This window comes from Maniola hyperantus, chromosome 14 (assembly GCF_902806685.2).
Source record: "Maniola hyperantus chromosome 14, iAphHyp1.2, whole genome shotgun sequence".
Classification (NCBI taxonomy): Eukaryota; Metazoa; Arthropoda; class Insecta; order Lepidoptera; family Nymphalidae; genus Maniola; species Maniola hyperantus.
In genome coordinates, this window is record NC_048549.1 from 12,081,445 (window position 1) to 12,094,255 (window position 12,811).

At 40.9% G+C, this 12,811-nt stretch overlaps 1 protein-coding gene across 1 annotated transcript in view; it reads right to left on the reverse strand.

Annotated features, from left to right (window-relative positions):
* The window catches only part of LOC117988430 (F-box only protein 32), a 33,997-nt gene that overhangs the window by 3,658 nt on the left and 17,528 nt on the right, over positions 1 to 12,811 (reverse strand). Inside the window, exons 3-8 of the mRNA XM_034975576.2 lie at positions 8,129 to 8,219; positions 4,864 to 5,053; positions 3,398 to 3,579; positions 1,951 to 2,043; positions 1,630 to 1,793; positions 542 to 650 (exon numbers count right to left, since the gene is read on the reverse strand). Of these exons, the coding sequence (XP_034831467.1) occupies positions 542 to 650; positions 1,630 to 1,793; positions 1,951 to 2,043; positions 3,398 to 3,579; positions 4,864 to 5,053; positions 8,129 to 8,219 (829 nt within the window). The remainder of the gene's footprint in view (positions 1 to 541; positions 651 to 1,629; positions 1,794 to 1,950; positions 2,044 to 3,397; positions 3,580 to 4,863; positions 5,054 to 8,128; positions 8,220 to 12,811) is intronic.

Consider the following 12,811-nt stretch of genomic DNA (forward strand, 5'->3'; position numbering starts at 1 on the left):
GGAGTCGCTGGATTCGAGCGGCGCAAGACAGTGCAGTGTGGAAGTCCATACAATAGACCTATGTCCAGCTGTGGAGTCTATCGCATGATAACGATGATGACGATCCTGTCTCTAATGGAGGATTTACCAACGCTGCATTATTATTAACAAAGGAGATCGCCCGTGAACGCTCTTTTGTGGCGTCGTGTCAAAACTTAAATTAATTTTTTTTAATGTGTTATTTTTTTACGATTATGTTTTATAACGACTTTTTTTCACTCTATTATTGAAAATATCCACAATTACAGTTAGAATCGTAAACATGCATTTATTTTGAAGAAGTATTCATTAAATATAACCTCAATATCAGCAATATAAAAAATAAGATTTCTTTGTAACCAGGGTGAATAAATAGAAATCGTTAGCAGAATATAAAGAGTTAATTATTTGTCTACAAAATAAAATTAAAACCATGGTGACATAACAATTATATTAGGGGGGGCCCAAAGCTCCTAAGAAAAATGGGCAATCTATATATAACTATATATAACTTGATGATCACCTGATCAGCTATGCAGGGGTGCCCGAGCGATCGCCAGAACAGGCACTTGCAGTGTCGGCACAAGGACAGCGTCTCCGCGTACTGAGCGTCCTCGCGCAGGCCGTACAACCTGGGACACGACAAATTGAGCAGACATTTAATAAAAATAACAATTTTTTTTAGTTTCTTCCTCAAGATCTGAGGCATGGCCGTTGCTGATACAGAAAACGTCAAAAGCATCAAATACCTACAGAGCGTACTTTGATTTTGTCAAACTTTACGAGCTAAAATGGGACAGCCTGAGGCTTTGAGGCGCTCTATAAATCTCAGCTGTTCCGTTAATACGGGACCGAGTTGCTGTCTCGTTTTAACTTTGTCTTAAGTTTTCGCCTCAGTACTGACACTGCACTGGCCATACTGATTTTTCTATATTCACTTCCGCAGCTGGTGAAAGACCTTCTTCCAGTCCACGTCCTTGGTGTCGTCGCCTTTGTGCAGGGAGTCTATCTGCTGCTGTGTGAAGTGGAAGCTGACGAGCGCGCGCCACACGCGCTGCTCAGAACACACCGACGCGCCGCACTGGCCATACTGACGTGTCTACTCACTTCCGCAGTTGGTGGAAGACCTTCTTCCAGTCTACGTCCTTGGTGTCGTCGCCTTTGTGCAGGGAGTCTATCTGCTGCTGTGTAAAGTGGAAGCTGACGAGCGCGCGCCACACGCGCTGCTCAGAACACACCGACGCGCCGCACTGGCCATACTGACGTGTCTACTCACTTCCGCAGTTGGTGGAAGACCTTCTTCCAGTCTACGTCCTTGGTGTCGTCGCCTTTGTGCAGGGAGTCTATCTGCTGCTGTGTAAAGTGGAAGCTGACGAGCTCGCGCCACACGCGCTGCTTAGAACACACCGACGCGCCGCACTGGCCATACTGATGTGTCTACTCACTTCCGCAGTTGGTGGAAGACCTTCCAGTCTACGTCCTTGGTGTCGTCGCCTTTGTGCAGGGAGTTTATCTGCTGCTGTGTGAAGTGGAAGCTGACGAGCTCGCGCCATACGCGCTGCTCTGAACACACCGACGCGCCGCACTGGCCATACTGATGTGTCTACTCACTTCCGCAGTTGGTGGAAGACCTTCTTCCAGTCTACGTCCTTGGTGTCGTCGCCTTTGTGCAGGGAGTCTATCTGCTGCTGTGTGAAGTGGAAGCTGACGAGCTCGCGCCATACGCGCTGCTCTGAACACACCGACGCCATTACTGGCCACGCTGATGACGCTGACTAAAAAAAAATTCTTATGCAGTTGGATTTTCCATTGCCAAGGCAGGCTTGCCAGAACTGTTTAATATTTGTTATTCCTTTAACATCGTATCGTCTTCTTACTTTCTAAACAAAGTCAACAGTAGACGGGCAACATAGTATACCATAATATACTTACATCTAAATCCCTGTGGTCCGATATCCTCAACATGATCTCCCTGATGCACTCCTCAGGCAAATCGTGAAGTTTAGGCACTACTTCTGGTCCCGGCTGAAACAAAATAACGATTTCACAGATAGCACTCCAGCTTAGCTAGATGTTTCATGAAGGCAACATTGACGCCTAATCAGTTCAACAAAAACCAATCGAAATAAGAAATCTAAAGAAGGAGAATCTAAAATCGTGGAATGAGGTAAGAAAGAAGAAGAAGAATCTAAAATGGTCTCGCCTTAGAAATTTTAGACAAGCACTTAGATCTATCTACTCATGTGACTTAGATACTACCTTGTAAGTCTCTTTAAAAACAAGTGTAACCTAAAAAGCGCTATGTTTATTACGATCTAATATTTGCATGACAAAGTTGTGGAACGGAATACCTAATGACTGAGTATCCTCAACGGACTAGTTTAAAGGTCCTGAGCGTGAATTATTTAAAACTGTTTTTATAGGCTCATGAAAACTGAATTTGGGTTACCAACTAATTAAAATACTTGCCTATTACTTATCATATAAGAAGACATCTGACAACAAATCTGTGCCAATAGGCCATTTAATGAATTAAGAGGGGTAGCAGTGATATGATATACCCTACTATAATAAGTCAATGAGGGGTAGATTCCTCGTACATCAATGGGTCGCGGAAGTACAAATTAGAATGTGTAGATCCAGTGGTTTGATTCCTTTTTGATTCTGGGAGTGTTCTTCTGCTTCTCCTTCTTCTCTCTCTGGGCTGGTTTCCGTACTTAAACGTTTCCGTCTGTTGTGCGTGTATTGCCCCTCCCCGCTGAAGTCTTCACTCCAGCCATCCAAGCTCACTCCAGAAGCCAAGTAGACCGCCCAGGTTGCCGAGGGTCTGGGAGTGTTATGATGGTGGTAGACGTATGTACCTATAAATCGCAGGACCCATTGTGCTGGATCCAGTAGAGAAGCGCAGTTATTTTGAATTTCATTTTAGTTTCTGCGTAATTATGCTGCCCTGGTATTTGTTTTTTTTTTTAAATTCAGATACAAGTTAGCCTTTGACTGCAATCTCACCTGATGGTAAGTGACGATGCAGTCTAAGGTGGGAGCAGGCTAACCTGGAAGGAGTATAGCAGTTTTTATTAAACCCATACACCCTTGGTTTCTACACGGCATCGTACCGGAACGCTAAATCGCTTGGCGGCACGGCTTTGCCTAGCCACGGCCGAGGTCTCCCACCAGACCAGACCAGAAATTTAGAAATTATAAAATTCCAAATCCCTGCCAGGAATCGAACCCGGGACCTCCCACTAATAAGACCACAGCGCTTACCACTGCGCCAGGGAGGTTGTCATGGCGTCCAACTCATTAACTCCTGTTAAGTTAAGACTTAATAAGTTCAGCAAGTACTAGGAGAACAGAACATGCAAGTAGTTCCACTTACCTCCTGTATTCGAATGCTATTAGCGATGTGGTTTATCCTAGCGATGGCGTGGTCGTGGTGTCCCCACAAAGCGCGGGACCCCAGCGGTCTGCCCCAGCACGCTCGTCGCTCTGCTTCTCGTAAAGCGGATAAAGCTACTAGCAGCGCTCGAAGCGCATTAAGATTCTGTTTTGATTGTGCAACTGCGAATAAGAAGAAAGTCTAAACATATTTTTAAAGGAACTAAATCCATACTAATATTATAAAACCGAAAATGTATCTGCCTGTTTGTCTGTCTGTCTGTCTGCTAGCTTTTAACGGCCCATCCGTTCAACCGATTTTGACGAAACTTGTTACAGAGATAGCTTGCATCCCGGGGAAGGACTAATTTTTAGCCCGTAAAATAAAGAGTTCCCACGGGATTTTAAAAACCTAAATCCATACGGACGAAGTCGCGGGGATCCTCTAGTTTTCAAATAAATAGGTACTTATAATATTACAAACCAAAAATATCATCTAAACAACCTGCGTTACCTTGTTGAATGGCCAGACTAATATTATGCTGACCGAGTTAACTGCCAGAAAAAGTATAACTTCTTAGGCGCGACTTGAGTGTGTCTCAGATCTTTCAGACGGAAGTAAGATTATTGCCTTACTTCCGCCTGTATTTAAAATGGTCGTCAAACAAAACAGCTGTTTTGAGACCGCCATCTGTTATCAAGGTGTTTTAGAATACTACCAAGTAGTTAGTGACATAGATTAACAGCCGCACTCAGAGTCGCTAATCGTTACTTAAGATTCAGTTAAAACGAGACAGATTTATGTGAGAGATATAGCTCTGTCTCGTTTTAACTAAACTTAAGTAACGATTAAGCGATTCTGAGTACGGCAGTGAGAGCTCTATATTTTTGTAATTTACACATGGATATTTCAAAAATGGAATCCTCCGCGTTTAGTTTTTCTTGCGGAAAGATTACACGCACAAAATTATTTTCCTACTATTTTTAATCATTATTATCAATCCAACACCAGCCCACTATTGAACACGGGTCTCCTCTCATTATCAGAAGGGTTTAGGCCATATTCCGCCACGCTGGCCAAGCGTGGAATGGCAGACTTCACACATCTTTGAGAACATGATGTTTTCCTTCACCGAAACAAGTGATATTTACACCGAAAACACAACTCCGAAAAGTTAGAGGTGCGTTCCCGGGATTTAACCCCCGAATAGGCGGCCACGTTTCAACCACTAGGCTTGGAATCTTGGATAGATAATTATGGAAGACTAGCTGCCCCGGCGAACTTCGTACCGCCTAACAGTCGATTATTTTTCAGGATTTTTTTTAAATTTTTCTCTCCGTAAGAACCATCCTCGTACTTCAAGGAATATTATGAAAAAAGAATTAGCGAAATCGGTTCAGCTGTTTTCGAGATTTGCGATCAGCAACACATTCAGCGATTCATTTTTAAATATAGAGAAGATATACCTTGATCAGCCAGCTGCTCAAGCATAGACAACAGTAGTTTCTGTGCTGCCCCCGGCAAGTTAGTCAGCTTCTGTCCCCCCAGTAGCAGCTCTAACAGCGCGCAGATGTAATTGAACCTGCGGACGTCGCGGACGGCGGAGGAGAAATCTAACCGCCTCACCGCCTCGGACAAGCCGTTGAAGCCTGCAATCTGCGGATAGAGAGTTTCACTTCAATTACGCTATGGTGTTGATTACTACCTGTGCGTTATGATTGCCTGGTACTTTTTAATGGGTTTTGACCGCGCGGTTTCACTTTTACTCGACCACGGAAACGGAAGGGAGGTAGCAATTTATACTATGAATGTGTAAAGCTCATTACCATAATATTATAACTTTAATAAAGTAATCGCTTTGACGGATCAATATTCAAATCACGAATATCACGATAAGCATACTTATTTAATTTTGCCTACATAAGGCCCGGTCCGATATCCACTAAAGCGGAGATGAGAGGATAATATGTATTAGCAGACCAATCAGGTTTTTTTTAAAGAATATTAGCCAAGTTCATAATGCTGACTAATATTCCCCTTTCCCCTCCAATTAAGCGTTAAGCTTGTGCTAGGAATAGGTAGATACGACAATAGTGCAACGGGTGGGGTTAGAACGGTGACCTTTTGGTTTTCAGTCCGCTCCTTTAACCGTTGAGCTATCGAGGCTCTAAAGATTAGTGATTCATCATCATCATCAATCAATAGACGTCCACTGCTGGGCATAGGTCTCTTGTAGGGACTTCCACACACCACGGTCTTGCGCCGCCTGGATCCAGCGGCTCCTTGCGACTCGTCTGATGTCGTCCGTCCACCTTGTGGGGGGTCTTCCAACGCTGCGTCTTCCGGTGCGAGGTCGCCATTCCAGCACCTTGGGGCCCCAACGTCTATCGGTTGTACGAACTATGTGCCCTGCCCATTGCCACTTCAGCTTTGCAACCCGTTGAGCGATGTCGGTTACTCTAGTTCTCCTACGGATCTCCTCATTCCTGATTTGATCACGTAGAGAAACTCCAGACATAGCTCTCTCCATCGCCCGCTGTGTGACTCTGAGCATTCTTATGAGGCCCATAGTTAGCGACCATGTCTCGGATCCATATGTCATCACTGGCATATTAGTGATGACATATTACATTATGTAGAATGGATCTAATATTTAATTGATCACATCCTTATCTATCAATAATTTTATTGGTATACTTAAATACATCTCCACTTTGGTGGAAACAGAACCTTAGGGACGAAGGAAGGTTTCATGTTTCAACCTTCCATTTTGCCTTTTAATAAACTAACAAGCTGCGTAGATATCGCAAGATTAAAAGGAATCATTACCACTTCAAGGGTAGACGCCACTCTAAAGACTCCCTATGCACCACCCCCTTTATTAACTACCCTATGCCATTGTTGTAGCTACTTTGCAATCTGCGTGCCCTTTGGAATTGGCTGGAAAAGGGAAGCTGGGAACTATCTGATATTAAAAAACGTCTATAGACAGAGATTCAAAAATCCTTTCTCATTTTCGTGTGACGAATACGAGAGTGAAAATGTAGGTAGCTCTAGCTATAGGTAAACATGAACATTTTCATTCGTAGATACCTATTTCATATATTTATACATGATATAAAAGGATAAACTACCTAACTGACATAATATCAAGGTACACCAACAACTTGGGACTTTTGATCTTGGTTTTCTCCATAATGTAGACGCCCACTAAGAAAAGGTTGTCAGAAATTCCACCCTAAGGAAACCGGGGCGGATCAGCTTCTCAATAAACTATTACGTGGCTTCATCTTTGCGTTGATTCCTAGTAAATTTACAGCTATGTATAGTCTCAGATTTACGGTTTTATTATAAGTACATGTCCACGTGGACCGTGCTCGACGACCAAACAAACTCCATGTAGATCTTATAAAATCTCAACATTTATAGCTTGAATAAATGTAAAAACTTCTCTCTAGAGTCTAGAGACCTAGTTTAAGATTTAGATCCCTAATGATTTAAGCGCAAAGAATTTCTTTCAACTGTAAAGTAGGACATCAAATGGATTTAAAAGAGATCAGGAAAAATGCATAGTTACTCGTGTGTCAGAAATAGGTCACGGACGGACGTGCGACACGGGGCCATACATCGGTCGAGGTCTGCGCCTGTGAGGGATTTGCCTCTGCATTGAGTTGGGAGGAATGCAAAGACCGATGAAGATTAAAAGGCAATCTATAGTCCGCGACAGATTGAGATGGCAGTTGGGCTATGAGGCAGGCGGTCGCCGCGCACACCATTTGACGACCTCCCTGGTGCAATGGTGAGCGCTGTGGTCTTATTAGTGGGAGGTCCCGGGTTAGATTCCTGGCAGGGCCAGGGGTTTGGAATTTTATAATTTCTAAATTTCTGGTCTGGTTTGGTGGGAGGCTTCGGCCGTGGCAAATTACCACCCTACCGGCAAAGCCGTGCCGTCAAGCGATTTAGCGTTCCGGTACGATGCCGTGTAGAAACCAAAGGGGTATGGGTTTAATAAAAACTGTCATACCCCTTCCAGGTTAGCCCGCTATCATCTTAGACTGCATCATCACTTACCATCAGGTGAGATTGCAGTCAAGGGCTAACTTGTACCTATCTAATTTTAAAAAAAAAACACCCGCACGTCACACGCGCTCGCCCGCACCAGGATAGCGAGGGGGCTGTGCGGGGTGTTCCCTCCCCGATTGCCTTCTCTTTCATCTTTGTACAGCGTTGTCTCTGTCACTCATACCCATGACGCTTTGTCAGTCTCAACGACCGAGACAGTGCTCTACAAATCTGCTGTCTCCTAATGTATGCTTAATGCTTATATACTGAGTTCAGAAGGAAGCACTTGTCGAGCGTTAAAGCGCGTCAACACGCGTTGGGTTGTTCAGATGTCGAGTGGCAACGCGAAGTGAGCGCAAGTTTTGCTTTCGTCGGAATTCTTGGACGTGGAGGAGTTTACCAAAAAAACGCGACTTATTTAATATTTTTTTTAATTTCAGTGACATTCGAGATGATATAAGAATTCTAACGATACCCCATACATCCAAATCTGTTAAGACATTTAGAAGTTATGGTGGAACAGAGAAATCTCTACATACATGAACTCTGAAAACAGTACACTCTTTTTTGGGCAGTCGTATAAAAATTGGGTACAGGATAAAAACCAAAACTTTATAATGGAACACAAAATTAAGTTTCTTCTTGGTCTGAATAATGTTAAGAGCTTACCTCTCTTGTGCATTTAATTGTGATGTGACAATGTGGCGGTACCCTGGCAACGTCGTCTGACCCCTTGTCTCCCTCTTCACTGGTTCCGATCCTGCAAAGGAAAATCTTACATTAACACAGCCTCGAGATAATACAGATCCAGATAGTTTCAATATATACAAATGCGATGCTAACGCGTGTGTGTAGAGAGAGACCCAAGAAAAAAAGCTTTCATTCAGTTTTTTGCTCCTTCTGTAAAATTATAAGTCTTTCTTTTTAAGTACAGCTTTGAATATTGGTATTTTTAACTGTATTTTGAACAAACCTCATTTCGGCATTTCGGCAATGAAAGTGTATAAATTTGTTAGGTAGTGATTCTCTCCTCTCATACATCATTGATATAGTTTTAGGTTTCATTATGTACTTTGATTTTAATGTAGTTTGTAACGATGGAACTGGCATATAGATTATCTATAAAAGCCCCTTACAAAATGTCAGATTAAAAATAAAGTACCTATATCTTATTAGATACAGATAGATTGGAAGCTAATTGGAATGAATATTGAAACCCGACGTATCACGTAAGATACATTAGTTTCGCTTTCGTTGGATCACTTTGAGTCAATTATGAGACGGCTCACGCGCGCCCGTTTTCCATGTAATTGAGGTGTAATGCCGCCTTTTGTTGCGGCACCATTCAAATTTCCGTATCTAGAAAGCGTAATAACTGTCACTTTTATGTTCTGTCATATTGGCTGGGTACATGATTTTGTAACTAGCTTAATTCTCGTAACAATTAAAATATCACTTGCTTCAAGAGAAGTGTGTCTGGTGGCTTCGGCCGTGGCTAGTTACCACCCTACCGGAAAAACCGTGCCGCCAAGCGATTTAGCGTTCCGGTACGATGCCGTGTAGAAACCAGAGGAGTATGGTTTTAATAAAAACTGCCATACCCCTTCCAGGTTAGCCCACTTCCATCTTTGACTGCATCATCACTTGCCACCAGGTGAGATTGCAGTCAAGGGCTAATTGTATCTGAATAAAATAAAAATAAAAAGTTACATGGGCTCAAGATTTGTAGGTATGTTAATATTTGAACCCGTGAAACTTATTAGGAAGAAAGAAAACTAATTTATTCATCTTGTGCATACAGTAAGTAGGTATAAACAAACTTAAATAATGAGTGGTACCTAAGTGGTTTTGTCGATTGTTTTGTTGATTGTTGATTGCCATCACGAGCTGTCGCGTACTATACATAGTTGTGTAACTAAACACGTCATTGTGATGTGCATTAGTCGGCAAGTCGTTGACCTATGCTGAGCTTCCAAACCGTTGCAACTTGCACCTAATATCATATAGTAGGTAGCAATACCTACAGTCCTTTGTGGATCTGCTTTAGGATTTACAAGTTCAATGACCTGGAACGAAGCGCGTGAGATGGGAGGATTTAATTTAGGTATCTATCATCTATAAGTCCCGCAAATTGCTAATACGCGTGGCCGCCATTTTAGTGACGTCAGCACTAGACTGAAGTTTCGAGCTGATGGTATATTTTTATTTCAGCTGACGTCAAAATGACGTCATTTCGATGTTAATGAGACATGGTTCCAGCGCAATAGCAATTTGCGGGACTTAAACCTATAATCACTACAGACCGTTCTCTATAACTTGTCCTCTGACGTAATGTTGGCACCATTGCAAAGCACACAATAATGAACCCTAATTTCTAAGGAACAAAGCAAACAACGCAATGGTGCCAACATGACGGCAGGGGACAAGACATAGTGAACGGGTCTATAACTACCCATATTATAATCAATCTGAAAAAAGTGTTTGTTAGATTGTCCTTTAAATCTGGCTGCAACGGAGCAACGGATTGACGTGATTTTTTGCATGGATATTATAACTAGTTAAAGACATTATATCAATCAGTCAGTTTTTTTCTATATAAAAAGACGTTGATAGATAAATTGTTTCAAATTTCGATGTAACTAACTATAATAATAATGTGTTCAATAGGATTAAATTCAGAAATAGTTCAGCGCGAAACGCGCCAATTTGTAAAGGCCTTCCGTCTTTGCTGGTTACATGATACAATCTGATACAAAGCAAAATTTCTATTAAAAGCGCGCGCTGTAGTAATCCTTCTTGCATAGAAAATACGGACTATATTACCGTGTATTAATTTAAACATAACATGTAACATGTAAAACTTCTCGAGGAGTATGAAGCTCAAGTTATATTGGTGTTATTTGAAGCATTTCTATAGCCAACGATTCCGGGTCGACAGTTGTTCGCTACCGGTTATGAAGTAAACTAGGTACCTACTAAATTGCTGTGAACTGAATATTCGCTGTTTCGTTGTAAATTTATGTCCTCTAATTTATAGAAAAAAGTTGTTATATTGTAAATCTAAGCAGTTTTTAGGGTTCCGTACCTCAAAAGAAAAAAAGGAACCCCTATAGGATCACTTCGTTGTCTGTCTGTATGTCGTGTCTGTCAAGAAAACCATACGGTAGGTACTTCCCGTTGACCTAGAATCATGAAATTTGGCAGGTAGGTAGGTCTAGGAATAAAGGAACAAGAAAAGGAATAAATCCGAAAAGCGTGTATTTGTGGCTACATGACAAAAAAAATTAAAATGTGTTCATGAACAAATAATTAGTATTTTCAATTTTCAAAGTTAGATACCAAGTGGTATCATATGAAACAGCTTTACCTGTATTTCTAAAAAAAAAATATTTTTATGCATTTATCGCGCAAAATGTCGAAAAAGATCCCCGACTACGGATAACGGAACCCTCGGTGCGCGAGTCTGACTCGCACTTGCCCGGTTTTTTTACATAATAGACTTGCTAGTTGAATCGACCGTTCACGTAATCCTATATCTAGTCTACTAATTTGTATTGATATTATAACTAAAACTACGCCAAAATTAAGTACATTATTTATGCTTCTAATCGAAGGTATCATAAAGAAAGCAAACATTGGCCCCGATTCTCTAGTCTCTCTCTAAACTAAATTTAGAGTAGAGAGCATCCTTTTCTTTTTACTAATGCTAAAAAAGGAACGGAACATGACTTTCACATTTAAAGACTCTAAATTTTAGAGCACAATGGCGCTAATTCTGTTGTACTCTAACCTAAACCTAAACTAAATTTTAGATTCTTTAATTTTAGGATTTCTATTTCTAAACTGCATTCGCTTTTTTGCTTCAACTAAATTTAAACATCCTAAATGGCCGTCTAAAATGACGTTTGAATTGAATAGTAAGTGTTGCTATTTAAGATAACAAGAACTGCACTAAATTTGTGTTTGATTTTCCCCTTTAATCTTAAAACTATTTTTTGCGAAAAATATCAAACGATGTTACTTGAAATACAAAAATAATAACTTTACTTGATTTATTTAGGTCGAATCACAATAAAAGTGTCGAAAATTGAAGTTTTGTTCATTTTATCGTGTGAAGTAGGCTTAAGTCTTTGATCAAAAGTGCTAGAACCCAGAGCCGTAAAACTAGTTAAAAAAACAGATCTATTATTTTTGTTGCAAATATAATTTCTAACCTAATTTCTTTATGTTTTGTGGTTAAAGAATCTTAGTTTTTGTTACAAAACTTTGTGAAAATAGTGGTTATGTGCATAAAATAGATAAAAGCAAAGAATTTTGCTTGGAATCTTACCTACCTACCTTACCTTGAAATCACCGAGGTACCTAATTGTCAAACTCTTGCTAGGAAATCAATGCAAACAGATGAAAAGCAATCATCCTAAATAACTGACTGCCACAGAGTACATTGAATATACAGGTAAAGGAATATACAGCGAGGAAGTTCTGAAACTTGGCGGTATACTTACAAATCTGGCGTGCAAGGACGTGGAACGAGGTATCCATGAATTCTGCTATGAATTCAACAAACTAAGGCGGTAATGTGATTTAAGGCATGAAAGTACCTACAAGATCAAGATTGAATGTATATACCTACGTGTATAATAATAATAATAACAGGTAACAGCTGGTATCATCATAATGATCAACTCATTGCCAGCTCACCTCTCAAAATGTAGTTTGGCCATAGTCCACCACTCTGTCCAAGTGCAGATTGACAGACTTCACACACCTTTGAGAACACTATGGAGAACTCTCAGGCATGTAGGTTTCCTCACAATGTTTTCCTTCACGGTTAAAGAAAGTGATACTTAATTGCTTATTAAACAGCTAGTACATATTATAATATAGCAAAAAATGGAAGTGTAGCATACCTACATAAAAATAATAATTACAGGCAACAGTTAGTATCATCACACGATCAACTCATTGGCGGCTGACTACTGAGCAGGGGACTCCTCTCAAAACGGGAAGAGTTTGGCCATTGTCCACCACTCTGGCCGAGTGCACATTGACAGATTTCACACACCTTTGAGAACACTATGGAGAACTCTCAGGCATTTAGGTTTCCTCACAATGGTTTGGTTCACCGTTAAAGAAAGTGATGCTTAATTGCATAGTAAACAGCTAGTATGCATAGCAAAAAATTGAAGTGTAGGATACATTAGGTACACCTTTCAACACATCATCATAACAAACTTTCAACGTTGATAATTTTTATTTCAGCCCATTTCATGAAACCAAGTATATGGAGTCTGCGAGTTAAAAAGATGTTCCGTCACTCATCTACCAAAAATGAACAGTTGTTTCCTAAAC